At 48.2% G+C, this 25,453-nt stretch overlaps 11 protein-coding genes across 11 annotated transcripts; 8 read left to right on the top strand and 3 right to left on the bottom strand.

Annotated features, from left to right (window-relative positions):
• Positions 1 to 939: 939 nt before the first annotated feature.
• PAAG_08061 (hypothetical protein) lies at positions 940 to 1,603 on the bottom strand (the record flags this gene model as incomplete). Its single annotated transcript, XM_015846410.1, has 2 exons — positions 940 to 1,185; positions 1,319 to 1,603. The coding sequence occupies 2 exons, from the start codon at positions 1,601 to 1,603 to the stop codon at positions 940 to 942; spliced, it is 531 nt and encodes a 176-aa protein (XP_015700845.1).
• A 1,160-nt stretch (positions 1,604 to 2,763) lies between these two features.
• On the top strand, positions 2,764 to 4,531 carry PAAG_08060 (hypothetical protein; the record flags this gene model as incomplete). The annotated part of the gene is made up of 2 exons (XM_002789947.2): positions 2,764 to 2,883; positions 2,972 to 4,531. 2 exons carry the CDS (start codon positions 2,764 to 2,766, stop codon positions 4,529 to 4,531), a joined length of 1,680 nt encoding a protein of 559 aa, XP_002789993.2.
• A 1,149-nt stretch (positions 4,532 to 5,680) lies between these two features.
• PAAG_08059 (heat shock protein) lies at positions 5,681 to 7,662 on the top strand (the record flags this gene model as incomplete). Its single annotated transcript, XM_002789946.2, has 3 exons — positions 5,681 to 5,803; positions 5,927 to 6,068; positions 6,149 to 7,662. 3 exons carry the CDS (start codon positions 5,681 to 5,683, stop codon positions 7,660 to 7,662), a joined length of 1,779 nt encoding a protein of 592 aa, XP_002789992.1.
• Positions 7,663 to 9,589: 1,927 nt separating this feature from the next.
• On the top strand, positions 9,590 to 10,374 carry PAAG_08058 (hypothetical protein; the record flags this gene model as incomplete). The annotated part of the gene is made up of 3 exons (XM_002789945.2): positions 9,590 to 9,996; positions 10,115 to 10,163; positions 10,237 to 10,374. 3 exons carry the CDS (start codon positions 9,590 to 9,592, stop codon positions 10,372 to 10,374), a joined length of 594 nt encoding a protein of 197 aa, XP_002789991.2.
• Positions 10,375 to 11,540: 1,166 nt separating this feature from the next.
• Positions 11,541 to 12,720, top strand: PAAG_08057 (cytochrome c oxidase polypeptide V; the record flags this gene model as incomplete). Its single annotated transcript, XM_002789944.2, has 3 exons — positions 11,541 to 11,859; positions 12,284 to 12,477; positions 12,634 to 12,720. The coding sequence occupies 3 exons, from the start codon at positions 11,541 to 11,543 to the stop codon at positions 12,718 to 12,720; spliced, it is 600 nt and encodes a 199-aa protein (XP_002789990.1).
• A 4,217-nt stretch (positions 12,721 to 16,937) lies between these two features.
• PAAG_08056 (hypothetical protein) lies at positions 16,938 to 17,399 on the top strand (the record flags this gene model as incomplete). The annotated part of the gene is made up of 3 exons (XM_002789943.2): positions 16,938 to 16,988; positions 17,085 to 17,163; positions 17,236 to 17,399. The coding sequence occupies 3 exons, from the start codon at positions 16,938 to 16,940 to the stop codon at positions 17,397 to 17,399; spliced, it is 294 nt and encodes a 97-aa protein (XP_002789989.2).
• Positions 17,400 to 17,456: 57 nt separating this feature from the next.
• Positions 17,457 to 18,294, top strand: PAAG_08055 (hypothetical protein; the record flags this gene model as incomplete). The annotated part of the gene is made up of 3 exons (XM_015846409.1): positions 17,457 to 17,572; positions 17,989 to 18,126; positions 18,198 to 18,294. The coding sequence occupies 3 exons, from the start codon at positions 17,457 to 17,459 to the stop codon at positions 18,292 to 18,294; spliced, it is 351 nt and encodes a 116-aa protein (XP_015700844.1).
• Positions 18,295 to 18,447: 153 nt separating this feature from the next.
• On the top strand, positions 18,448 to 19,204 carry PAAG_08054 (hypothetical protein; the record flags this gene model as incomplete). The annotated part of the gene is made up of 4 exons (XM_002789941.2): positions 18,448 to 18,603; positions 18,661 to 18,690; positions 18,782 to 18,808; positions 18,923 to 19,204. The coding sequence occupies 4 exons, from the start codon at positions 18,448 to 18,450 to the stop codon at positions 19,202 to 19,204; spliced, it is 495 nt and encodes a 164-aa protein (XP_002789987.2).
• Positions 19,205 to 19,889: 685 nt separating this feature from the next.
• PAAG_08053 (hypothetical protein) lies at positions 19,890 to 21,457 on the bottom strand (the record flags this gene model as incomplete). Its single annotated transcript, XM_002789940.2, has 7 exons — positions 19,890 to 20,129; positions 20,169 to 20,231; positions 20,434 to 20,515; positions 20,590 to 20,747; positions 20,940 to 21,028; positions 21,147 to 21,180; positions 21,221 to 21,457. 7 exons carry the CDS (start codon positions 21,455 to 21,457, stop codon positions 19,890 to 19,892), a joined length of 903 nt encoding a protein of 300 aa, XP_002789986.2.
• Positions 21,458 to 21,628: 171 nt separating this feature from the next.
• On the bottom strand, positions 21,629 to 22,285 carry PAAG_12496 (hypothetical protein; the record flags this gene model as incomplete). The annotated part of the gene is made up of 1 exon (XM_015847976.1): positions 21,629 to 22,285. One exon carries the CDS (start codon positions 22,283 to 22,285, stop codon positions 21,629 to 21,631), a length of 657 nt encoding a protein of 218 aa, XP_015702408.1.
• Positions 22,286 to 22,744: 459 nt separating this feature from the next.
• PAAG_08052 (long-chain-fatty-acid-CoA ligase) lies at positions 22,745 to 25,222 on the top strand (the record flags this gene model as incomplete). Its single annotated transcript, XM_002789939.2, has 5 exons — positions 22,745 to 22,915; positions 22,993 to 23,026; positions 23,124 to 23,342; positions 23,410 to 25,000; positions 25,114 to 25,222. The coding sequence occupies 5 exons, from the start codon at positions 22,745 to 22,747 to the stop codon at positions 25,220 to 25,222; spliced, it is 2,124 nt and encodes a 707-aa protein (XP_002789985.1).
• Positions 25,223 to 25,453: the final 231 nt, after the last annotated feature.

The raw sequence follows: 25,453 nt of genomic DNA, 5'->3' as shown, positions 1-25,453 counted from the left end.
CTGACGTTTTAAATACGATGAAATAGTCCAATTCTTATTGAAAGGTAGGATAATAATTATCTAAATCTGTAATTTGATGCGAAAATCAAGTAATGAATATGAATGAATGAATGAATTATTTATTTATTTAAAGAGATTAATCTCTTTAAATAGAATTATATTGATAAGATAGTTATAATAAGGTATATTTTATCAAAAGAGATACCTAAATTTTAGTAGAAAGATCTTTTCACTTCCAGTTAACCAGCTCATCGGGTCTAACATGTTCTGCCTTGCCACACTACGACTGCTTTCCTCCCCCTAGCAAGGTTACGGGTTCATTTGCAAGCCTTGAGCAGTGAATGCACGCTTGAGCGAGCGATGCAGGAACTACGGATGCGCCTCTTATCATCCCCGGACAAAATAAGCACCATCATTTTCCAACAGCAATCGTGTAGAGTAAAACATTGCGCAAATAATAAAAAATGCTCAGAATAAAAAGTCACATAATCCAAGCAATCCCATTGCGAGAGTTTGAGATTTTTTGTCTTTCCATTCGCCTGTACGAATGTACCATTAACATTAGTTATTAGTTATCCTCTCCAGGAACCCAACTAACTCCCCCCTTTTCCCCTTTTCCCCTTCTCCCACTCTCCCTCCCCCCTCACAATCCCCTGCATCCACCAACCCCCAGCCCAACACACCCACCTGCACCCGAAAATTCGGTTCCCACACGGCCCGTCAGCGCCAGCACCAACGCCAGCACCAACGCCAAGCCCCTGGTTCCCGCAGCCTCGCGCTACCACCATCGCACCACTCTTAGCCCTCCTAGAAGTCCCAAAACCCACATTGCCGGGTCTACTACCCATGCATGCATCACCGTGCGAACCACCATCACTATACTACTGCTATGACCACGGCCATGGCCCACTCGTTACTCCGGACCTGCCGTTTTACCCCTCAAATATCAGTCAGCTTGCTGATTTGACCCTGCCACCATGGCACCATGGTCCTGGTATTTGGTGGCAGGGCCCCATGTGCTGTTCGACTGTCCCTCTCGTTTTGCTTTGCTCCGGCAGGGTAGGGGTGGTATGGAGCGGTGAGGGACGGAGTGGGAGTGAGAGAATGGGGCTGGTGGATGATATGCTGGAGAGTTAACGGGGATTTTTGTTCGTTTTGCATTTCCGGTTTGGGTTTCTCAGGATGCTGGATGCTGGTTTATGGGGCCGTTAGGGGGATGCCTTGAGCTAAGCAAGGCACCGTCTGTGCCCGTGTATAGGTGTGTAAGGACACGTATGTATATGACTGTACATGTACATGGATGTCCATCCATCCATACAGGTACATATCTTAAGGCTCCAAACATCATTGACGGTTTGTTGTCGAGCGGCCAGTGTTCAGAGGGGCAAGGGCGTCGTAGATGGCGGAGACGACGGGGGACCTGGGAGACAGGACAACTGGTCTTTTGAAAAGGATCAAAAAATTCAGACAGCGTCTTGCTTGGATATTGGGTATTTTGTCCTCTCCTCAGTAGAATGAGCCAATGAGCCTTGAATTTGAATCTGGAACCTTCACCCTCTCCACCATCCCCCTCTCTCTCGCGCTTCACTTCCACTCTTTCCATTTTGCTCTGCTCTACTCTGCTCAGCTCGCACCCTCGAAGTTATAAGTGCCTGTACGCATTCCCTCCCTCTTTCGTTTCTTTTCTTTTCTTTTTCTTTTTCTTTTTTTCTTTTCCATCTGTGCCATTCACTTTGATAGACATCTCTATCAACTTCGAGGGAATCCCTCTTCACATCTGAATGTCTATCTGTATACCCCGTAAATAAACGAGAGATGACATGTGCAGATCGTGGTGCCATTGCTCCTCCTGCTTCTGATGTATTCGTTGGCAAAGGGGAATACCATTCCTATTGATTTGGTACCATTCATCAAAATCCCCTTGAATGTATCTTCCTGCTGGCAACTTAGCTCAGCTGACCCCTTCATTCAACCAACTTTTAACTCATCCTCCTCAAGCGACAACCTCAGCATCCAAAACCTCACCCTGCTCAACCACAAATCACAAACCAATCCCCAATTATCAACAGCTATATCAGCCTACCTCAGTATCTTATCCATCCTTCTATCTGGTCCTCGCCACCTAATCTTCTCCATCTATTCATATACCTCCCAGTACCCTCACTAGCTGTACCGCAAGTGGATATATAAAATCCTTGATGCTCGAGACTCGTTGAGGCTCCTGGACAGCCACTCCTCGCCACTCTCTCGGCGCTCTCTCACAGATTCGGGAGAACTGTGAGTGTAGATTTGATATAACCCTTCAACCTCGTGAGCTGTCCAGTCATCCATTTCGAAGGAATCGGAACATTTGCTAATTGTCAAAGAAACGGGGCCAATCCACACATTTCTTTTCGTTGAAAAAGCACGCAGATCATACCCATACAATATAACCGGATAAACTGTGATATAACAGGTTCAATCGGAGATCTCAAAACTCTCATCCGCAATCTCCCCAATAAGCCCCCCAGTCACCTTGCAAAAACTGGCACAAAGTGAATCAAAAAAAAAAAAAAAAAAAAAAAAAAAAAAAAAAAAAGTCACCTACGGGCGTCATCAATTACCTTACCTTTCACCACAGAAACCAAGAACCATTCACACAACACCCACAGGTTTGCATCGCGCTTGTGCAAGTCACTCACACACGCTTCGATTCACTAGCACCAAGTGCACGAAATAAAATTGAAAGAGCTTCAATCACTGCCACCGCATAAAAAGGGAGCAATGGAGTCTTCAGCCCGTACCCCAAGGTCAGCCAGGAGGGGTATGGAGAGCGGGGCAATCATAAAAAATACCCCACGACCCTCGAACCCGCGCTTAACCCGGCCGAAGAAACGAAGCATAGTTCGTTGGAGTGGTAAGTAGCTCAATTCTCCCTCCCCTCCCTAACTTCCACTTCAACCGCATACTTGCGCCTTCCACCCTCCAATAGCTAAACACATGCAAAATACCCTTACAACCACATTTCCCCCCCAAAAAAGACACACTCAACAACAAACTGCTCCTCTCAATCCAAAGCGCCTGCAACTCCCTGGCCATCAAATTACCCTGGCAAGAAATCGCCGCATTGATGGGTGGAAGCATCTCCGACTCCGCCATCGTGCAACATCTCACCAAACTCCGCGCGAGAATGGAAGAGAGTGGTGCTAGCGTTCCGCCACCGTTGAAGCGTGGAGTTGGCTTTTTCAGGACCGGTCGCGGTACCAGTGATGGGACAGCATCCGCAACAGCAACCGCTAGCTGTTCCAGCAGGTTAAAGGGAGGCAGAGGCACTGCGCCAAGCAGCACGAAGGTAAAGGTGGAAGTCGGGGAGAATGAGGAATGGAATGATGATTCCTCGGACAACGAGAGAGAGGATGATGATCGTGCAGGTGCATCCAGTTTCAAACGCAATGAAATTGATGAAGATAACCGCAGCGATCATGACAACGGTAAATATGTCTCTGCGGGCGCTAGCTTTCTTCATTTCCCCGTCGACGCCGGCTTGGCAAGTTATTATAGTAGCCGCAAAGCGGAGAGTCACGCGACGTTATCTGCATTTGCGTCTGTGTCTGCATGTAGTGGAACCTCGCCACGCTTGAAGTCGAAGATTGTGAAGGTTGGGACGCGTGGTGTAACGGGTCAGGGCATTGGCGGGAATCGCGGTGGTCTCGGGGGTGGTGCTGCTAATTCTACCACTGTCGATGTTCTTGGACAGAAATTCTCCGGTCACAATATTAGCTCTGCGTCGATCCAGACAGTGTATAGTCCCGATGGCAGCGCGGATTTGCAGGTGGATGCGGGTGGCAATTCGCAGCCTGCCATTGGGGAATCGACTGTGACTACAGGACATCTGCCGCACCAGTACCAGTATGGCTGGACTGAGTCCACGCGCGGCACTCAGTATTCACCAGCGGTGGACGGATTGCGACACGGAGGCCAAGGTAGATATGGCAATCACAACACCAGCCATGGTGCTGGATACCAGCAGCATACTAGTCCTTTCAATATGGCTTCCAACATAGGAATTCCGCATCACGGCACCACCACCAACCCATCCCTTCCATCAGGATACCAGGAGACCGGGAACCGGTTCCAGAATAGCGACATGCCCCCACCACCCGCACCACAGCACAATAATCCCATCTCCCCACGACACCCCCATCACTACGTGGACGGAATGGGTATGGGTGCATTCGAAAACATCGCGGGAGGATTGTGGCACAATAATACCCATCCCCATCCCCACACCTACAGACCATCCCCAAACAACCCCACCCACCACACAGACCCATTCGTGCGGCGCGAAACCAGCAGCGCCAGCATTATCACCAGCACCACAACTGCGAACACAGGCACAGAAGCAGACACGATAACCCCAGCGATACTAGAACAACTCCCCTCGATGCAGGTGCTGAATGGTTTCGGTGGTTCATTGGCTGATACACTCCTCGATGATGGGGATGATATGTTTGCTCCCTTGCGGGAGGCATGGGTTGATGGATCATGGTGATGGGGCTGGTGTGTTTTGAGGCGTGGATGTGGATGCAGTTGGGAAACCAGAGTGAAATAATTCAAGGTGTTGCTTAAGATGTTGCTTTTTTTTTTTTTTTTTTTTTTTTTTTTTTTTTTTTTTTCTTCTTTTGTCCGCGCCTTTGCCTTTGGGCTGTCTTTTGGCATCTAGCATGCATTTTCTGTTTTCTAACGATTTATGATGTGTCCAAGGATTACTGAGCGTTTCCATTTTCCCCTTGTTTCTAGGGCCGTATGTGGAATGGAGATGATCTGTTATATTTGTTAAGCCATATTTCTCATATGGTCAAGCTGGGTTCCAACTTTTTGCTAAAAAGGGGCCCTGAGAGGGTTAAGATTTCCCCTGGTTTGCCAAAGCCTTATATGTTAGTTCTGAAACGACCAACGACCGGGAGAATGGGGGCACGGAAGGTCTCCGTCATCATGAACCGTGATGCACTCAGGGATATCTCCATATATATTCCCCATTGAAACCGTCTTGAGCATATAATATAAATGGCAATATCGATGTCTTCAATGAAATGAAGCGAGTTATTAGGCAGATGCTTTATTCTAGACTTTGCCTGTATCCACACACACAAACGGCAAATCCTCAGGGCTGACCCCGATATGCCCGTCATGGCCATCTTACCCACGCATCCAGGGAGAACCCTTTCCTGCTCTTCTTCTCTTCTCTTCTCGCTCCCCGAAGTTGACGTCGACTGCTGCGAGTTTGGAGCGCAAGTTCGGGAAAGCACATAGTCACGTGATCTTCAGATCCTAGATTGGTGACTAAGCCATTGCACCATGTGACTTTTCTAGTGCCTTCCATGGCCAGTCTCGAATAGGAAACCCGCCAAGACACGGAGAGAATCTTCCAAAGCGGCCATTCAAAGAAGAAAAAAAAAAAAAAAAAAAAGAAGATCCAACATCCAACGAACATCCAACGGCTTCTTTTCTCTTCTCCACCTCAACCTCCTCCTCATCTCCAGCTCTCTCCAGCCAATTGAACACTCCCTGTCCACTCTGCCCTCTCTTTCCACCTTCCTGGGTTACTGGGTTATTGTAGCGCTGTTCCCTTTTTTTTTTTTTTAATCTACCAATAGTTTCATAGCGTTGTAATATCTCAAAAAGTTATCTTTTCTTCGTAATGCAGCGAGCTTTTACTTCCTCCCGGGCTTCGGTCCTCTCCTCCGCTTCCTCCACACGCGCTCCTCTCTCGCGATTCCGATCTGCTGGAGTGGGTCTGCAGCAGCAGCGATTTGCTCATAAGGTACGTTGGCTGCCGTCAGCTAGTATTTCGAGCCCGGCAATGGCAGTGGCAGATATACGGGCTAGATATTGCATCTTCCCGCATCACCTGTGCAGTCCAATGCTGACGAAATCGCTGTTGTAGGAACTCAAATTCGGCGTAGAGGCCCGCGCTTCTCTCCTCAAGGGTATCGATACCCTTGCAAAGGCTGTAACCACTACTCTCGGCCCAAAGGGACGAAATGTCCTGATTGAATCCCCCTACGGTTCCCCAAAGATTACCAAGGGTATGTGTGGCCCAGAATCTCACCCAAATCTGAGCATATCAGATTAGAGAGCATTTAATCTAACAAATCCAAAATTATAGACGGCGTTACTGTTGCCAAGGCTGTGACCCTTCAAGACAAATTCGAGAACCTGGGTGCTCGTCTCCTCCAGGACGTTGCCTCCAAGACCAACGAGGTTGCTGGTGACGGCACTACTACTGCAACCGTGCTTGCCCGGGCTATTTTCTCAGAAACCGTTAAGAATGTCGCTGCTGGATGCAACCCCATGGATCTCAGGAGAGGTATCCAGTCTGCCGTTGAAGCCGTTGTCGAGTACCTGCAGACGAACAAGCGGGATATCACCACCACTGAAGAGATTGCCCAGGTCGCTACTATCTCTGCCAACGGTGATACCCATGTTGGCAAGCTGATCTCCAATGCCATGGAGAAGGTCGGAAAGGAAGGTGTTATTACTGTCAAGGACGGAAAGACCATCGACGATGAGTTAGAGGTCACCGAGGGCATGCGATTCGACCGTGGCTATGTATCCCCATACTTCATTACCGATACCAAGGCGCAGAAGGTCGAATTTGAGAAGCCCCTGATTCTGCTTTCTGAGAAGAAAATCTCTGCAGTCCAAGATATTATTCCAGCCCTGGAAGCCTCCACAAGTCTCCGACGCCCTCTCGTTATCATTGCAGAGGACATCGAAGGTGAAGCCCTCGCCGTCTGTATCCTCAACAAGCTCCGGGGCCAACTGCAAGTTGCTGCCGTCAAAGCCCCAGGATTTGGCGACAACCGCAAATCCATCCTTGGCGACATCGGCATCCTAACCAATGCCACTGTTTTCACCGACGAGCTCGACCTCAAACTCGAAAAAGCAACTCCAGACATGCTCGGCTCCACTGGCTCCATCACTATCACAAAGGAAGACACCATCATCCTTAACGGTGAAGGTAGCAAGGACGCCATCGCCCAACGCTGCGAGCAGATCCGCTCCGTCATCTCCGATCCAGCAACCTCCGACTACGAAAAGGAGAAACTCCAAGAACGCCTCGCCAAGCTCTCCGGCGGCGTCGCCGTAATTAAAGTGGGCGGGGCCTCCGAGATCGAAGTAGGCGAGAAAAAGGACCGCGTCGTCGACGCACTGAACGCCACCCGCGCCGCCGTCGAAGAAGGCATCCTTCCCGGCGGTGGCACGGCCCTCCTCAAAGCCGCTGCCAACGGCCTCACATCCCTCAACCCGACCAACTTCGACCAGAAACTCGGAATCTCCATCATCAAGAACGCCATCACGCGTCCCGCGCGCACCATCGTCGAAAACTCCGGGCTTGAGGGCTCCGTTATCGTTGGGAAACTGACGGACGACTTCGCGGGCGATTTCAACCGGGGCTTCGACAGTGCGAGGGGGGAGTATGTGGATATGATAGGGGCGGGGATTGTGGATCCGTTGAAGGTTGTGAGGACGGCTCTGGTAGATGCTAGCGGGGTCGCGTCGTTGTTGGGGACCACGGAGGTGGCGATTGTTGAGGCGCCGGAGGAGAAGGTACCTGCTGGGTCTGGTGCGGGTGGCATGGGTGGTGGCATGGGCGGTATGGGCGGGGGTATGTTCTAGGTAAGGGACGGGAATGGGAGGGGTGAATTCGTTGATGTGTAAGGTTGAATCTAACGCAGTGTCCTATCCATCTGTTTCTTGTTTGTGTTGCCCTTTTCTTTTCTTTTTTTTCGCTTCGATAAATTGCGTCTTAACATGACACGGAAGAAAGGCGGAACAGCCTATTTCCTTTTTCATTTTCTCTGTATCTCTATTGGAAAAACCTATCTCCTTTTCTTTTGTTTTTCTGTGTCCTCCGTGTGTTAACTAGCTGATCCCGATGTTACTTCCCCTTTTGTGTTTCCTATCTATGTACTCTACCAACCTATCGTCATTCAGGGTGTTTTCCATATTGCTCCTTTGCATCTTTGCTTTGTCTCTCTCTCTCTCATTCGGTTCCCCTTAGCTCAATCATAACCCCACCCCTCTCTTCCACCCCATCCACCTACCTCCCCGTACATAACCAGCCACACTTACTACAAACCTGTGCATTTCCCGCACACCCGCTTCCCTCTCCATCAGGTTTAAGATAGAAGAAACCTCTCCACTCCACACCACCCATCAACAATTAGTCACTCTCCCCTCACGCACTACTTCCTACCTACCATTTCGCCTCTGTATACCTAGCACTCTCCCAGATAGTAATATTTAGAGCGACAACGTCGAAGCTGATTTAGTACGTGATTTTCATTTGAGACTTTGAGATTTTTTAAATTCCTGGTCGACTGGAGAGAAATATTCAGTTTCTTCTTCCTTAGATACATATTCGACTTCCCAAAGACTTGGTTTCCTTTGTAAATCCTACTTCCCCCCTAGTCCGCGCTCCCCGTTCAATTTGCTCCATCGCTGGCACATGTGGGGAGAGCTTGAAAGGGCAACGGAGGAAAAAAGAGGAGTATTTGCAAGCAGCTGCTATACAAAATTATATCTCTTTCAGAAATGGCAATGCAGAGACATATGCAAGGGTAATGTGTGTATGTTATGTTTTGATATCAGACTGCTTAGTCATCTAGCTTCAAGAAAATTCCGACGAAGTTAAATCGACGCACTGAATGAGATTAACATCCACGGCCCGCACACATTGCCGGCATCCTTAATAACAGCGAAATAATAGAAGGACGAGGAATTGGCTGCTGCCTGTGACCTGTATGCAATGTGTCTATTCATGCACTCACCATGAATACCTAGGTATCTGCTCTCCGTATGTCTTCCTGGATATTGCAAAAGAGGCATACGTAGCCCAGTCCAGGCTGCCAAATTTTCCGTCACCGCCAAATTTGCTTTTGCCTGCGGGGCCGTGTGCATACAGTGATCTATGCGTGGCTCCAACGGTTTGTAATCCACCGCGATCAACAACAGCATAGCCCCTCCATTCCCTCACTTCTCCCTTCCAAGTTCCCTTCAACTCGCGCTTCAACTTCCACTGCACTGTTACACCTCTCTCACCTTCTACCTCAACGAGGTATGTGAAACCCCTGTTTCTCCCTTCAGACCTCTGTACTGCCGTTGGAGTCGTTGCATCTAGTCCTGTCGTCTCAACGCCCTCCGCACACTGGTCTCGTAAACTTCCACACAGATGGATACCCAACTCTCATTGAAATATACTGAGATGCAAGGCCCGCTACTGCTCTGGAGTTGTCGCCTGCTAACTCTCGCCTTGCATTTCCTAGTTCTTGCCCGCTTTCTGCATCCCTCTCTCCAGGACTATAACTAGAATACATACATCTGCTATATCCTGTCCCAGATTTCATTCAGGCGTGCAACCATGTCATCTGTAAGTGTGTTGCGGGCATCGGGTAGCTCGGTGTTTATACCATTCATCTTGGGGGTTCATTTCAACGTCTTTAAATGTGCAGATTGCTGATATTGGTGACTGTTTGCTTAGGGTCTAGTGTACGGTCCCCCTTTCCCCTCGTTTCTGTCAGCCGACATTTGCGGGGATTCAGGAATGTATTTAATTGCACGCAAAGGCGGAGTAATATCAGTCTACTCTTTAGAATGGGGTTCTGCCAGGAGGCCATGCGTGCAATTAGAGACAAGACCTCCCCTTTGTGCATTAATTGAAATAAAATCTGATCCATCATTCAATAGATTGCCGTTGGACGCTGCGAGCACCAAAGCTCTCGAGAGGCTGAGAGGCATCGACCCGAAGGACCGCTTGAAATTTGTCATCTTCAGAATCACGGGTCGCAAGAAAGAATCTCATGAGATAGTCGTCGACGTAGAGTCGGCGCAAGGCGATTACGAAGAATTTCGCGAAAAACTTCTGGAGGCCAAGGATGAAGATGGGAATCACCCCGGCCCACGATACGGGGTATTCTCTGGCGAATTTGACCTTGGAAGTGATGGGAAGCGGTAAGCTTTCTTTTTTTTTTTTCCCTCTCAATAATTACGGTGTTTGCCCATATCTCGCGAAGCTGCAACAATGATTCTAACAGAAGCTAACCCCCTTTACTTATTCGCCGGACAACAGTAACAAGATAGCACTTATTTCCTGGGTTCCTGAGGGATGTCACGTTTTCGTAAGTGCCATGTCCCGCATGAATTGATACGTGAATACGTCTGCGTCTGCATCTACTAACGCCCAAATTACAGTATTCCATGCTCTACGGCTCGGCGCTATCAGACTTCAAGAAACTCGTGAACCCGCAGGTCACCATCCAGACAGACGACAAGGCGGCCCTGGAATGGAAGGAGTTCGAAGTAGCTTGTATTGGAAAGCAACGCGGTTGAGACTGATAGTATTCTATTCCACTTAATTCCATCTTGCGGTTTTGCTCTGCGTTGCTCTATTTACTTCTTAGCTAGTTGTTCTAGTTACTCTTCCGAACTCGTTTTTGTTTTGCAACTGTGAACGCATGATGTTGACTTGCGTCTCTTGACCTTGTTCCACAGAGCTCCTTGATTGATGTTACGTATTAGGTGGATTTGTTGGGAAAAGGTGGGTGACCTCCTCCAGCATTGATACACGTGGGAATAACAAACAGTTGTAATGTGATATGACATACTGTATAGTTCGGGCTTGGGGATACTAACTCTTAAGCTACGAAGTATTTTGCTCTGCCTCCGTTGCCTTACTTCACACGATTATTGTCATGCACATGGGGATATGTGGGTTTGATATCGAACGGGACTGATTTGTTTCTTTGTTTCTCTTCCACCTGCTTTCCTTCTACCAAGTGTACACACTTCTCCACCCCAAAACCACGGTGCTGTTTGTTAACGAATTGTGACGACCACCCCTCCCCTCCCTTTTTCTATTTTTTTCTTTTGCTATTCCTGTGGTGGCGAGATGCTGTTGAAAGACCAATTTTGTTTTCAAAGATGGTCAAGTAAATTGTCTACTTTTTCTAGATCCCGAATTAAAAAAAAAAAAAAAAGAAAAAAAGAAAAAAAGAAAAAAAGAAAAAAAAAGAAAACAAAATGAATAATAGAAGATCAAAGATACGAGTACCCATGGGTTGTCTTTCATATAAACATCCTTCCAATCAAAACTATGTTGCTTATTTTCCTAAGCATTCAGTTAACTATTAGTTAACCAGTCAGTCAGTTAACGAATGCACATGGATGATGTAAAGTATCGTACGATTCGCTTGTCCTTCTTCTGCTTACTTCCGGAGACGGCGCGCAGCCAATCAAGAGGTGCTGACTCATCCATCGGCAGCAGCAAGGCGAGCCTTTCCCCTTTCGGCCAGGCAACCAAGGACAGCTTACATAACCCTCCCATTGTCCTCCACAATTTTCCCAAGCGTCAACATCTCCAACAGCAATCAGATCCCAATTATTTCCAACCACCCTTCTGAGCGCCATCTAGCTCTATATCGTAGCCATTGGCCCCTCCGCACCCCTCCCTCTCTGTATTATTTAATTTTCGTTCTCTTTCCCGTTCCCTTCCCGCAATGCCCTTCCGCGCAATACCAAGAGGCCTCGCCGCGTCAACCCGAACTTGCACCAGACCCATCATAGCCTATTCCTCCTCCTCCTCGATCCGATGCCTTAATGCTGGCCGCACCCAGAGCGCCAATGGCCTCTCATCCAGGAGCCAACAGAGCCGCTCAATGGCTACGGCTGAACATGCCATTGCCAATCCGACACTAGCCGGCATCGAGAAGCGGTGGGAGTCTATGCCGCCGCAGGAGCAGGCGGAGTTGTGGATGCAGTTGAGAGATCGGATGAAGGTCGATTGGCACGAGATGACGATGCAAGAAAAGAAGGCGGGTATGTGTTTTTTTTTTTTTTTTTTTTTTTTTTTTTTTTTTTTTGATTTTTTTGATTTATTTTTTCCCATATTTTTGGTGTGTTTTTCCCCTTGCTGTCCCTGGAATACTTGGTGGTTGCGTTGTCTTTGTGAGATGTAAGATTCGTCCTTAGTATTTGCGGACCTTCGAGGAGGTGCTGGACACAACTACAACGCAGACATCCAGGGATAAAAGCTATTGATTATAAGTCATAGCTTTGATTGAGGACCCCCGGTATCTAAGAGCATTACCTATTTACCCCACGTTCACCCCACGTTCCAGACTTCTCATACCTGGAGAAAGGGGGGAAAAATTGAATAATGAAATAAAATATGACCCAATGGATGAATACTCCTTCACAAAAGAAGAGTAAAAACAATAACGACTAACCATCAATTTTCCAGCTTACTACATCGCCTTCGGTCCCCATGGCCCCCGTGCCGAAACCCCTAAAGGCGAGGGCATGAAAATCTTCGTGCAAGTAATGAAATACGTCGCCATCTCATTCATCGTGTTCTATACTATCCGCATGTTCGCAAACCCACCACCCAAGACATTGAGCAAGGAATGGCAGGAGGCCACCATCGAATACGCCAAGGTGCGTCACCCCCCCCCCCCTTCTCCCAACAAAACAACAACAACAAAAAAAAAAAAAAAAAAAAAAAAAAAAAAAAAAAAGGGGGAAATATAAAGCACCCCCTTAATCCCGTTTAAGTGTTATCATTGAACTAATACCATCCGACACGACGAACAGAGAGAAAAACTGGACCCCATCACTGGTTACAGCAGCGAAAAATATGCTGCCAAGGAACGCATCCAGAACGCCCCAGCAAAGAAGTAAAACTCAATTTCATCATTTCCACCTTCTCTTCTTTGTTAGATTGTTTTTTCTACCCGTGCATGGACAAAAAGGTCTGCATATCAGACATGATAGGAAGGTTCATTTGAATTTTTAAAATAAAAACACGAAAGACTTGAAATACAGTGGTAGATAGGGCGGGGGGTAAGGCAAGGGGGAGGAGAAGTGCGAGGCGCAACACAGCATGGAAAAGAAAACCGGAGTACGGAGCTGGGGAAGATATCTGCTCTTATTACTTGCTTGCTTCCTATCTGCTACCTGGGTACAGGAAGTGTATGGGCGACAATTTTCTGCACCAGGCCGGCTACACTTCAGATCCCCGCCGGACACCTCTAACTGAAATCATTTATGTAACTATACAGTTGAGCAGGCACATATACACCATCTCATTTATTCCTAGGCTAGTCATGTGTATAATTTATTCTCCAGTTTTTTGTTTCTCCTACCTTGTTTCTCCATGTCTATTTTCTCGCTCTCTTTTTGTGTTTATTCCAATTTTCATATTCTGTTATGCTTGAGCCTGCTCTCAAGTTGTTGTGTTTTCGGTCGTCTTTACGTCCCACAGTCTGAATGGACCCTGGGGACATCAGTGTCAGCAAAACTATCATTGTTGCCCTGCTGGTCTTGTGCACTTTTTGATAGAGGGAAATGAAGGAGAAATGAAAGAGGGTGAGGATGTGAGTGAGAAAAGATATGGAAGAGGTGAATTTGCGTATGTGTGTTGTGATTCTTGTCCTATTCTCTTATCTGTCAAGAGTTGCCAGAATCAGTGTGATTTCAATTAGTGTAAAATATGAAGAAGGATTAGAGCAGCTCAATCAATACCAGGTTGGATTCTCTATAATCTGTTGACTTATACTTACTCTGAACTTTTATTTCCTCTATTTTATTTGAAGAACAACGATTAAAGTAGAGATATTTAAAAGAAAGTAGCTCTTTCTAAGTCTTAAATTAAAAAAACAGACTTGTATATATATAATTTTAACATATTACTTATAAGAATTTAGGAGATGTTATTATAGAAGAGCAGGGAATAAATAACATATTGCTGAGTTTCATGTCCAAGATAAGTTATTAAACTCTCAGGTCATATTGAGGATTAAACATAAGATCTGTGCCTAATTTCAATGTTTAATATATAATACGAAAATCTACCTGTGTTGTTGAGATATCATCAAACCCAGCAAGGTAACTCTAGAGACAGGCGTTATGCGGGATGACTTAGAATGAAATCGAATGTTTTCCAAGTGTGTAGCAGCAATAGATTCGATTATCTCCCACTGCCCACCCTCTACACTGCAGATGTGTTTTCTCATTGATAGTACGGAGTTAAGCAGACTGAAAGCATTTCTGTTTCCTACAAATGAGTGCGACTCCTGTCCACGGTTTTTCCACCACCAGCCGTGGCAACCATTAGATGTTGTTGGCAAAGTCGCTTCGGATGATATAACTAGATACGCAGAACCCTGGTAACGAGGAGAAGCTAAAGGCTCTGGACTGCAAGGTTTGAGATAACGTAATCGATAAGCGAGTCGGCCACATAAGTGAGTCAGCCACTTTCCTCTCCACTGTACAACAAGAATGCCTTCAAAGTCTCAACTACAAAGAAAAACTAGCAAATTACATTATAAATTATTTCCTATACACTTAGAGCATGTACAGGCAGTATGCTCAATAATCTCATATACACTACACTGTGGTGCTATATATTTTTGTGATCATGATTCAGTAGTCTCAACTACCTTCTATTTTTATTTATTGATTCTTTATATACAATTCAAGTCTTCTTCAATTCTCAAAGCACTCTCTTGAGCTACATACATACAGTCTCTTTCTCACTTCTTCTTTTGTTTGACATTTGCAGCTCTTAACTCTCTGTTTTCAGCTACTAGAATAGCAGCACTGTGTATTGTCATTTGACATTTCTTGATCAGTTGACTTAGAGCATGATTGATTGAACTGAGTGAGCTCTGCATATGATGCTTGATATATTCTCTAACTTTCTCAGCCTGCTGCTTTAATTGATGTATATTATGTGATGTGACTATGGTCTAGGAGGTCTAGAAGCTGTAAGAAATCTCTAAGAGAATGAGAATATGCATTATAATATTAAACTGTGAGAAAATCTACTCAGAATCATATGAAATCAGTTCAGCAACTTTAAAGCTGCTCTTGATATTGCTTTCAGTCAGAACCTGCATCTGAGCTGCAGAATAGAAACTTAAAAACTCTTTTTTATTAATATGATTGATTTCAAGCCACATTTAGTTTTCTATCTGCTATTTATATGTAGTTTTTAGAGGTGAGAAGCAGCTAACATTCAATGACTGAAGAAAATGAGAGAAATGTGATGACATATAGAGAATAATGATCTAATTCTCAGTATAAAATTGATTAAATTCAGCTAAGGCATAACTTTGATATCAATCTAAAATCAATAGTTGATATCTACTCTTTGTATAGAATAGAATCTTCTTGTTGAACATCTCTTTCAGTCAGTATAAGCTCAGCTGATCAGTGATTCAGTCATTTTCACTGACTTTAATCACTCAGTTACATGGTAGTTCTTCTGTCTCATATTAACAGAATTGATGCATCTTTTCTTTGAGAATAATCATTATATATAAGGCTCAGTCAGTTGCATTGACTTCAGCAATAATAGTCACTCATTTCTGATCTTCAGACTATACAAGCTTGGGATTTTCAACTCTTTCAGATTCAGTCATCACTTTGACAGTCTCAATTACACTTATCTGAAACTCAGTCTCATCAAAGTTGTAGATATTATCTTTCAGAATTTCATACTTCACAATAGTGTTTTGTATAAGTCTAAATCACTTACAGATAACTTCAAGATTCTCACATAGGCTCACTGACAATCATACTTGTGTGAGAACTTGAATTTCAGCTCATCATGATGCTTGACAAAGTTTTGTACTCAATATTCACTCACTGTTAATGAAGAATTGAATTTTCAGCTAGCAAGAAGAAGATTGATCATTTTTTATACAGCTGTAACCTGAGGAGACTGATCTCATTCATCCATGACTAGAATTCATTGAACAAGAGATTCTTCCTCTGTAAGACTAAGTTTCCAGTTCTTTGGAGAAGTGTTAATGCATGCTGTATGATCATGTACCCAATCATCTAGAGTGGAATGTAGAACATCATACAGCTTTGCTGCAGCTCATACACTTGAAATTTGACCATTTTTAAATGCTTGAATGGCTAAAAGAAGCCTTCCTTCCTGAGTAGAGGCTTTATTTCTTTGTGTGGTTGACATTTTTGATGATGAAGATGTTGTTCTGGGATGAGATGAAAAATGGCCGACTTGCTTATGTGGCTGACTTGCTTATTGATTACATTAGCCTTGTTCAGATTAACTAACAATTACTTAATAATGCTGACGTGAGTTAGATGGATTTCCAGCGAACTCTCCAAAGATCGTCGAACGGTCAAATCAAGTGCCTGCTCGGAAGCTTATTTCCATGGTCTCTTGCTCTACGCCGCAGCCGACGAGATTTTGCGAAAACGGAGAAATCGATCACTGTATGCTTCCAGAATGCACAATGGCAGGTCGTACTGGGAACAAATAGCGCGCTCTTTATATCAGCCATCCCAACTGTTCATTTACTCCGGACTGTTTCGTGAACTGTTTGCATTATACAACCCGCTGTGCAAATCGCTTTTGCCTTGTCAGAACCTCTGTCTAACCAGCAGTTAGTTATTCCAACATGCTCAGGCTAGCACAGAAGACATTGAAATTTGCTATTATTGCGATATCAGTAATGCAGGATTACGACAGGTTTATTTATTTCATTGAGCAATGAAGTCTCTTTGTACAAAGAGCATGGAGCAAAACTTCCTGGGCACCCCCAGAAATTTAATGAGAAACGCTTAACGTGCGCACTGCCCAAATTGTTACAGGAGCCAGAGGTATAGAGCTCTCTTAGCCCTATGGCGGCTATAACTACTGTAACTGATCATCCACTAATCAATGCCTATATAAAAGAGGCTTTCACGGCCCGATAACCTGCCTGGAGCCATGGTGTAGGGAATTATTCGATTCTAGCATTCATAATGCAAGATAAATTTCTCGCAATTTGTGAGGATCTTTTTTTCCACCTCTCCATACAGAGTAGTTAATTGAGTTACAGAGAAGTTAGTTACTCTCTCCAATTGCTTAGCTCTGGTTTAGCATGGATGAACCGAACATCCCATGGGTCGTGCCTTGCCACCTCAAACGAGAAGTAAAAATTCTACCCTGCTCTAATATTCATCAGCGTGCAACACCAATACATTAGCTAAGGATCATATCATACTGTTCTCTCCCCTCCGTATCTCAGGGTTCTTCGGAGAGCGTATTCGCAGCCTCCTCTGGAGCCGCAATTGATTCCCACCTCCTGAGGTATTCTGATGAAACTGGTTTGTTGAACGCCCACCATGTCTCATGTTTCTATACCAGCACGTCGTCATCTACTGATACACAATGGATAGGCAACTGGAGAGGACTTGCGCCAATTCCTGATATAAGTCTTGAGAAGCTTGAACAACGGCTCCCAGGCAATGATAAAGCTGGATTCCTGCACTTCGTTGAGGCAGATGCTCTGCTGGGTCCCTCTGAGGAGCGACCAACCGCAGAGGAGGCTGTAACTCTATGACCCCTGGCTGATGGAGGGCTTATTTGACGGGTAACAAAACGTCGATCCCCGCCTCCAATGACACGTGTTAATGAACAACTACCTTCTTTCTTCTCTCGTTTCCTATCCTGCCCAGTTCCGGGAGACCCGACGGTGACACGGATAGCGGCTACAACGTCGTTAGGGAAACGCATGTATGTATTGGCTGAAAAGCCAGACAGAGCATAGGCAGCGGCTTTGTATAGTTAATGTAAAAACAGCTCTCACGCGACGGGATCCGTGGCACCCGCCCCCATTGGACAAGCCTCAACACAGAGTCATATATATCAACCCGCTTTCCCCCTCCCCTATGGCCTAATATATATGAATTGGGGCATTTGCTCACTTCTCCAGTCCCGTAGTTGAAGTTTATGTTTTAACTCACTTCTCTCGCTTCTTCAACATGGGCCTTTACAACCCTAAGATCACATGATAACACCTGCAGCCTTCGCCGTGCTGGGACTTTCAACACGATAGGCTCCGTGTTGTTGGCACACAGGTCCTCTACAGCGCCAGAACGAGGCAGGAAACAAAAGCTACAAACGGACACTTGCTGACCCAGATGCTACAGAACAACAGCTCATTACGCCCCTCTTGGAGGACCACGAAGCCAATCGATCCGCTGCGCAGATTCGCTTTCAGAAGTGATGAGAAGACCTGGCGATATTCTTCTCGCTGACAAGACGTCCAAACAACGGAATAAAGTCATGTCCGTCCACTTCTACATTGACTTCAGCTGGGAATCAGGGGGTGGGCGCTTGTCATCACTGATACATCCAGTCATGGCACGGGCTTGCGGTTAAAAAAGCTGACGCTCGTTTCCGGGGATGTCATCCAGGAAGTGCTAGCGCTCTTTGCCCCAACGAACCCAGGCTGAGGAAGAGGGACCAGCAAGCTTTGAACGAGAACAGGCTGAAATGTTAAGAAGAGGGGGGGAGGAAATGATCCCACGAATTGGTGGGACAGCCAAATGTCGTAACATACATGGAACCTGGCAAAATCTGTCGACTTGAAACGCCCGGCAAGGGGAATGTGTGGCACAGTTCATGAGGCAATTGATGCAGTTGGACTCTTCTACGCGGTGGAGTCATTAGAGAGCCTTTGGAAGGCCAGTCCTGCTGCTAATGAGAAAGTCGAAAAACAAATTTTGCTCAGGGAGATTGAGATATTCCGCAATATGAAACTTGTATGCCCGTCATTCAACTATATATAATTCTATGGGTCCTTCTAACAATTTTTTCAGGATGATAACGTTTGTGTGGTTGACAAGGTTGTCCCGGGGGGGGAGGAAAGAAGGGGAGAGTGGTTCAAGACTTTTTGTCTTGTGATGGAATGGATATATTGGCCTGGGAATACCCGAACAGCTTCTTCAAGACCTGGCTCCTCAAGATGTTTCATTGATGAGCCTGCCAGATTCCTGAAGCAAACATCAAAGACATCAAATATCCTCATAAAAATCCCGCCGATCCTTTCATTCTCCTGCTTTCTGATTTCGGGCTTGCCAGCCGAGATCCTCTGACGACCTTTTTGCGGCGCCCACACGTACGCTGGCCCCGAGAGCTTCATGCCGTCCAGGAATGTACTTGGTAGTTGGTGTTTGGGCTAGCAGTGTGGTCGGTTATCTCTCGAATTTACCGATGGGATTTCCCAACGCCCCCAAAGTCCTTGGGACCCTAGACAATGGTTTAGACTTCTCCCCGGGCTCACCCCATCTCTGGACGCGATTCGGAAAACCCTTGGAGCAATTGGCTAGGACAATGGACAATGTTGAATGCCGCGCCAGATAGATAGCTGTGCGATGGTTTCAGGTCTGCTTGACCGAGACCAACAGGATTCCTAGGGATGGGTCCAATGCTCGACAAAAGAACCCACAGTGAACAAACACTCTGCCATTTCACCCGAGAAGATCAGCAACGATTGACAACAAGAACCCAAGCAGCCGCATGCAATAAATGTGATCAAAATATGCCGGGCCCTGTTCCGTTGCGTGTCAAGAGAACGTCATGAGATCGCATTGAAAGAAAGAGGGGATCAGATGTTCTACGTCCTGCCTGGAAGGTTATAACGAAAACTAAGGGCTAACTAGCATATAGGTTTCGACATGCGGTGAAAGGGCCTCGTGGGCGCTCTGGACCGGGTTTGCTGTCCGGACACCAAACATCAACGGCATCGTTAATACCACCACACTTGGAATAGAAATACAGATGTCCGCGGTACAAGTTTGACAAAAGGGGGTCCAGGTGGCTCTCTAGGCCACAATGTAACAAGCCGGCGTTTGCCTGAGGATCCGTCCATTCCATGGGACATGATTTGGAATATTTGACTTTTGGGGGCGGTTTCAGAGTTGGTGGAAAAGTAAATAAGGTGTGGCTGCGTCGGAAGTGTCCTAGCCACCTACCGCCTGTGTCCAACGTGGTTGGATATCTTATCGACGTTTTTCCCCCCCCCTTCTTTCTTCCTCTTCTTCCTCCTCTACTTCCTCCTCCTCTTCTTATATGACCATGACCATCGCGGAACTGGTCGACCAGGAACCCCGCGGAGTAAAGAATCCGTCATGGAAGGCCCACAAGTATTAGCGAGACAGCCAGGAGAGACGCAATCAAGCAAAACGACATCTGCGAGGCTGGTGTCGGTGGAAGATTTCCAGGGCGAAAAGGGTGGTGGTGTCTCTGTAGCAGTGACGGTGATGACACTCCACGAGAAACCAGCCTGCTACTTCAAAAATATAATAGATAAATAAATAAATATAACAGCAGATTTCCTTGTCTTGGGTTTTTGGCGAGGGCCCTTTCGGCTCTTCTCCCTCTCCTTGAACTGTGCATGTTGGTTGGGTTGGCTGGGTTAATCCGGGTTGTTTTGTAGAAATGTAATTTTATCTGCTGTAGTAAAGTCCTGAGTCGAAGGGGCTTGACGGAATGTTCCCTTCATCGTTTGATCGAGGTGGAGTCAAGCACCACAAAACCACACCACACTGCACGTAAAGATACATGGCCAGGCATACTAATATACACTCTACTTTCGAAGCCATTGGGTCGTGTTCATCCCAGAAGCTCATTGTGGTGCGTATTCTCGCACTTCCAGCATTCATGGTTTTCCACCTGTGTCGCATTTGCAATGTTCAGGTCGCATCTCCAGCAATTTATTCTACATTTGATGAAACTACTCCACACACAGAGCCCGCCTCGTCTCCTCATCTTGCGATTCATCCACAGCAGCGCGTTTCCCGCTTCGACCTCTCCCCGTCCGCCAGAACCCCAGAACCCCAGAACCCCAGACCCCACAGGTGCAAGGGGTGTAGGGAAGGGGAAGTTTGAGGCGAAGGAGGGAGAACTACTAACAACGTCATGGATGATCGGTCATCAGTTAGTTAGCCTCTTTCATTGCCGCAAGACAAAATCAGTCACCACAGCAGCAGGAATATTCATGTTGTGTTTGGGGGGGGGGGGGGGAGGTAACTGTTGAGGGTTTTTTGTGAAGCTGAAGCTAAAATCAGCGTATACGAGGGGGTTAATTGGCCTGTACTTTGGCTGCTGCTGATGCGGGCTGCTGGCTGCCGGCATCACATGGGAGACGGACGGCGTCGGTTCCAGAGTTGGCGGCAGGAGACTCGACTGGGGATAGATAGTCAACGACTGCTCTACCAAGGTTATAGTATAACTAACTATATACTCTATTATAGTTGCGAGCTGCATGGGCCGAGGTTCGCCGCATCTCCCAGTGCGCCGGCACATGCCACCTGCACAACGCCCGTCACATCCATCGTCTGGAGGTTTGGGGGGGGGGGGGGGGGTATCAGCACTGACAAGAGGAACTGCCGGTGTTGATTTGAACTTGGAGAGGGTTGGAAAAAGGTGCTGACACCCGACTCTGCGAGCAGCGACACTAAACGTGCAGATTGGCGAATTGGATCTTGGGTCCTTGGAACGAAGAATCTGAGATCGTATTTTGAGTTGCCCAGGGTTGGGAGACGTGCTGGGATACGGCGGTCGACGGAGGCTCAGGACGGTTGTTATTGGCGGGCGACGAGGATGCGCTGACATGGGGCATCTGCAGTAGTTAGTTAGTCTGGCGGTCGACCTGCAACTGAAGCCAGAGAGCACGCGCGCCGACGATATGGTTTCGATCGTCCTGGTGCTGCACTCCGACGAGAATGAGCAGTAAAGGAACAACAAACAACATGAAATGGATAAATACATGGGGCAGGACGTGGGTTATCCCGAGAGCCCGACGGGCCCGGTTCGTGCAGCAGGAGAATTTTTGAAATCTTGAACCTCGGCCATTTCGTGCATCCAAACAGTCAAAAGGTCAAGATAACGCACTGAACGTGTGGAACGCCCCCCGCCGTACCGTTGCTCGACCCAAAGTGTATCTGACCCAGCCAATCGCCGCCCCTGGGATGCCCCAAATGCGGACTCCGGCCCCCAATCCAGCCCAATCCAACGTCCAATCCACGTCCAAATCCATGTCCAATCCACGCCCAATCCTCCCCTATTCCATCCCCTATTCCGTGCTCCCCAGCGCGCCAAGCCAGAAAACGCCACAGAACACATATGGCGGAGGGCCGTCGTGTGGGATGTCGCCGCGGGCCACAGGATGGAGGAACGAACGCACCATACCATCGCAAGCATGGAACATGGGACGCTGCAAGCGGAGTCGGCGGATACCCGCCCGGTACCTGGTTCGCGCGAACGTGTGGCTCGCCGCTGGAAGATATGGGTTCTTGTGCTCAGGCTCGGTTTCGGTTCCAAGCCTGCTTGTGGCTTTGGCCCTTGCCCGGGTCCAATCAGTGCATGTGGATGGGATGTGGATGTGGATGTTGGATGTGGATGTGCTGAATGGCTCCCACCACGGTTCGGGCGCCATGCCATGTTGTCTGTTCTTGTTTCTATTCGCCTTCAACTTTTCTTTTCTTCTCTCATTGATTCGTTCGTTTCTTCGCTTCTACATTTTATTCCTCTCATCCCTCAACCATCCAACATCCTTCGTCCTTCTCCTCTCCTTTCCTCTCCTTTCCTCTCCTCTCCTCTCCTCTTCTCTCCTCTCCTCTCTCTCCTCCTCTCTCCTCCTCTCTCCTCCTCTCTCCTCCTCTCTTCCCTCTCCCGTTCCCGCTCCCGCTCCCTCTCCCACACGCCCCCCCTCAATTCTTCCTCTCTTGTACAGCATAATTGCAAACTCATCGCCCCGCGCGGGGAAAGCTGTCCACTCTCTCCAGAGGCCCCTGCCGCTGCCAATCCAATCCAATCCGCTCGCTCGCTCGCTCCCTCCCCCATCCATTCTCTCTCGACGCAGAATATAACATAAATCAAAAAACACAAAAAAGCATCGCCATGTTCTCCCAAAACCCAATGACAACTGCCGGTCAGGCCTATGCCGGCCCCCCGCCAAAGGGAACCCCGGCATCAGTAATTATCCCGGGCACCGAAAAACCTGGTCGCACCCCTATTTATCGCCATTGGAAGATTGGCAGCGGCGAGCTGCTCAAGACCCTGGACCCGCTGGTATGTGTATTTCTGTAACCTACTTTATATAAATATCTCTGTGGGAATGCGCTGACAGGAATGTTAACTGGGCTCAGGTCCTCACTGCCCATGATATGTTCGAGTCTGCCGGTATGTCCATAATAAAAAATAGAAGAAAAAAAATAAAAGTGAAAAATAAAATAAAATAAAATAAAATTATATTTCAATGCTGATTCTTCATCACTAGCCAATCGATATCCCAAAAACAACTGCCTCGGATCCCGCCCGTGGGACCCTGAGAAGAAGGAATTCGGCCCCTATCAGTGGATGGATTATCGGACCGTGCAGAAACGGCGGGCAGCTCTTGGGGTTGGCCTTGTAGAGCTCCACAACCGCATTGGCGTGCAAGGGAAGCAATACGGTGTTGGGATCTGGTGCCAGAACAGACCGGAATGGCAGCTTACAGGTGTGTTCCTCCTCTTCATAATATGTATGCTATGGGAGATATCGGGAGGCTTCTAACATCCACCCAGATTTGGCGTGCATGTCTCAATCGCTATACACCGTCTCACTCTACGAAACCCTAGGCGCAGACGCCACTCAATACATCATCGACAACGCCGAACTGACCTGCGTAGTCACCTCGCTCCCCCACATCGCAACCCTCATCGAGCTGAAGCCGCAGCTCCCCTCCCTAAAACTCATCGTCTGCCTCGACCCCCTCGACGCCGGCGAACAGCCCGGCTTCTCAAAGCGTGACATCCTCTCCCCCCTCGCCGCTGCAGCCGGTGTCCAAATCTTCTCCCTCACCGAAGTCGAAACCCTCGGCGCCTCCCTCAACCGCCCCGCCAACCCCCCTTCCCCCTCCGACATCATAACAATAAACTACACCTCCGGCACCACCGGCAACCCCAAGGGCGTCGTCCTCACACACGCCAACGCCGTCGCCGCCGCCTCCTCCGGCCTTTCAACTTGCATGCAATTCCCCACAGACGTCTCCTGCTCGTACCTGCCGCTAGCACACATCTTTGGCCGGCTCATGGAACACATGCACCTCTGGAGCGGCGCCGGCATAGGCTATTTCCACGGCAACGTCCTCGAGCTAGTCGAGGACTTCAAACTGCTGCGGCCGACCGTTCTCCCCTCCGTGCCGCGCCTATACAACCGCTTCGGCAGCGCCATCCGCGCCTCCACGGTCGAAGCTCCAGGCTTCAAGGGCGCTCTGTCGCGCCACGTCGTCGCGACCAAGACGGCAAACCTCGTGCACGCCCCCCCTTCGTCCGCGACCAACAAACACTTCCTTTACGACCGCATCTGGTCGCGCAAGGTGGCCGCGGCTCTCGGCTTCGAGCGTATGCGCACCATGGTCTCCGGCTCCGCCCCACTCGACGAATCCCTTCACCAATTCCTCCGCGTCGCCTTCGCCTGCGACATCGTGCAGGGCTACGGCCTGACGGAAAGCTACGCAACAAGCCTCTGCCAGTCGCCCCACGACCTCTCCGCGGGCCACTGCGGCACCATCCACCCAGCCACCGAAGCCTGCCTCCTCTCGCTGCCAGACATGGAGTACCTGATCACCGACAAGCCGCACCCGCGCGGCGAGCTGCTGCTGCGGGGCAACTCGATGTTCAGAGAATACTACAAGAATGCCGCCGAGACCCGCGCCGCGATGACGGAAGACGGCTGGTTCCGCACCGGCGACATCTGCACGATCGACGCCCACGGCCGCTTCACCATCATCGACCGTCGCAAGAACCTCCTCAAGCTCTCGCAGGGCGAGTACGTCGCCCCCGAGCGCATCGAGGGCATCTACACCAGCGCCTGCTCGTACCTGGCGCAGGCGTTCGTGCACGGAGACTCGGTGCGGAATTACCTCGTGGCGATCCTGGGCGTGCAGCCGGATACGTTTGCGGCGTTTGCGGCGAGGGTGTTGGGGCGGGCTGTCGATGCGGCCGATGCGGCAGCGCTGCGGGGCGCGGCGGACGACGAGAGGGTTGTCGGCGCTGTGATGGGGGATTTGGAGCGGGTGGGCAGGAAGTTTGGGCTTAGTGGGTTTGAGAGGGTGAAGGGGGTTAGGTTGTTGGTTGAGCCGTTTTCGGTGGAGAATGGGTTGCTGACGCCTACGTGAGTTGAAGATGGCCCTTTTTTCTTTTTTTCTTTTTTTCTTTCTTTTTCTTTTCCCCGGTATATTAAAAATATGCAAATGTGTGGGCGTGGCTAATGCGGCTACTGTGCAGGTTGAAACTCAAACGCCCGCAGGCGGTGCGCATGTACCGTACCATCCTTGACGAGCTGTATGCGCAGGTGCCGGTTGAAGATAAGAATGGGTTTAAGGCGAAGCTGTAATTTGTTTAGCTTACGGTTACACGCGCGCAACGGGTTCGTTTTGTTGTGTCGTGTGGTGGGATCCATACGCTCTGTTGCTGTTGGTGTAGTGGAGCCTCGTATGGCAGATGGCTGGTGGCAGGTGGCATGTGTCGCACTGCAGTTCATGTTCGAAGGTACGGCATGGAATGCTGCATGGATGGATGGAGGATGAGACGTTTCGTTCGTTTCTTTTTGGTTGGGGTTGAATTT

The sequence above is a fragment of the Paracoccidioides lutzii genome (genome assembly GCF_000150705.2).
Source record: "Paracoccidioides lutzii Pb01 unplaced genomic scaffold supercont2.29, whole genome shotgun sequence".
Classification (NCBI taxonomy): domain Eukaryota; kingdom Fungi; phylum Ascomycota; class Eurotiomycetes; order Onygenales; family Ajellomycetaceae; genus Paracoccidioides; species Paracoccidioides lutzii.
Note: the sequence above shows the minus strand (reverse complement) of the source record. Positions and strands in the feature narration are given on the sequence as shown.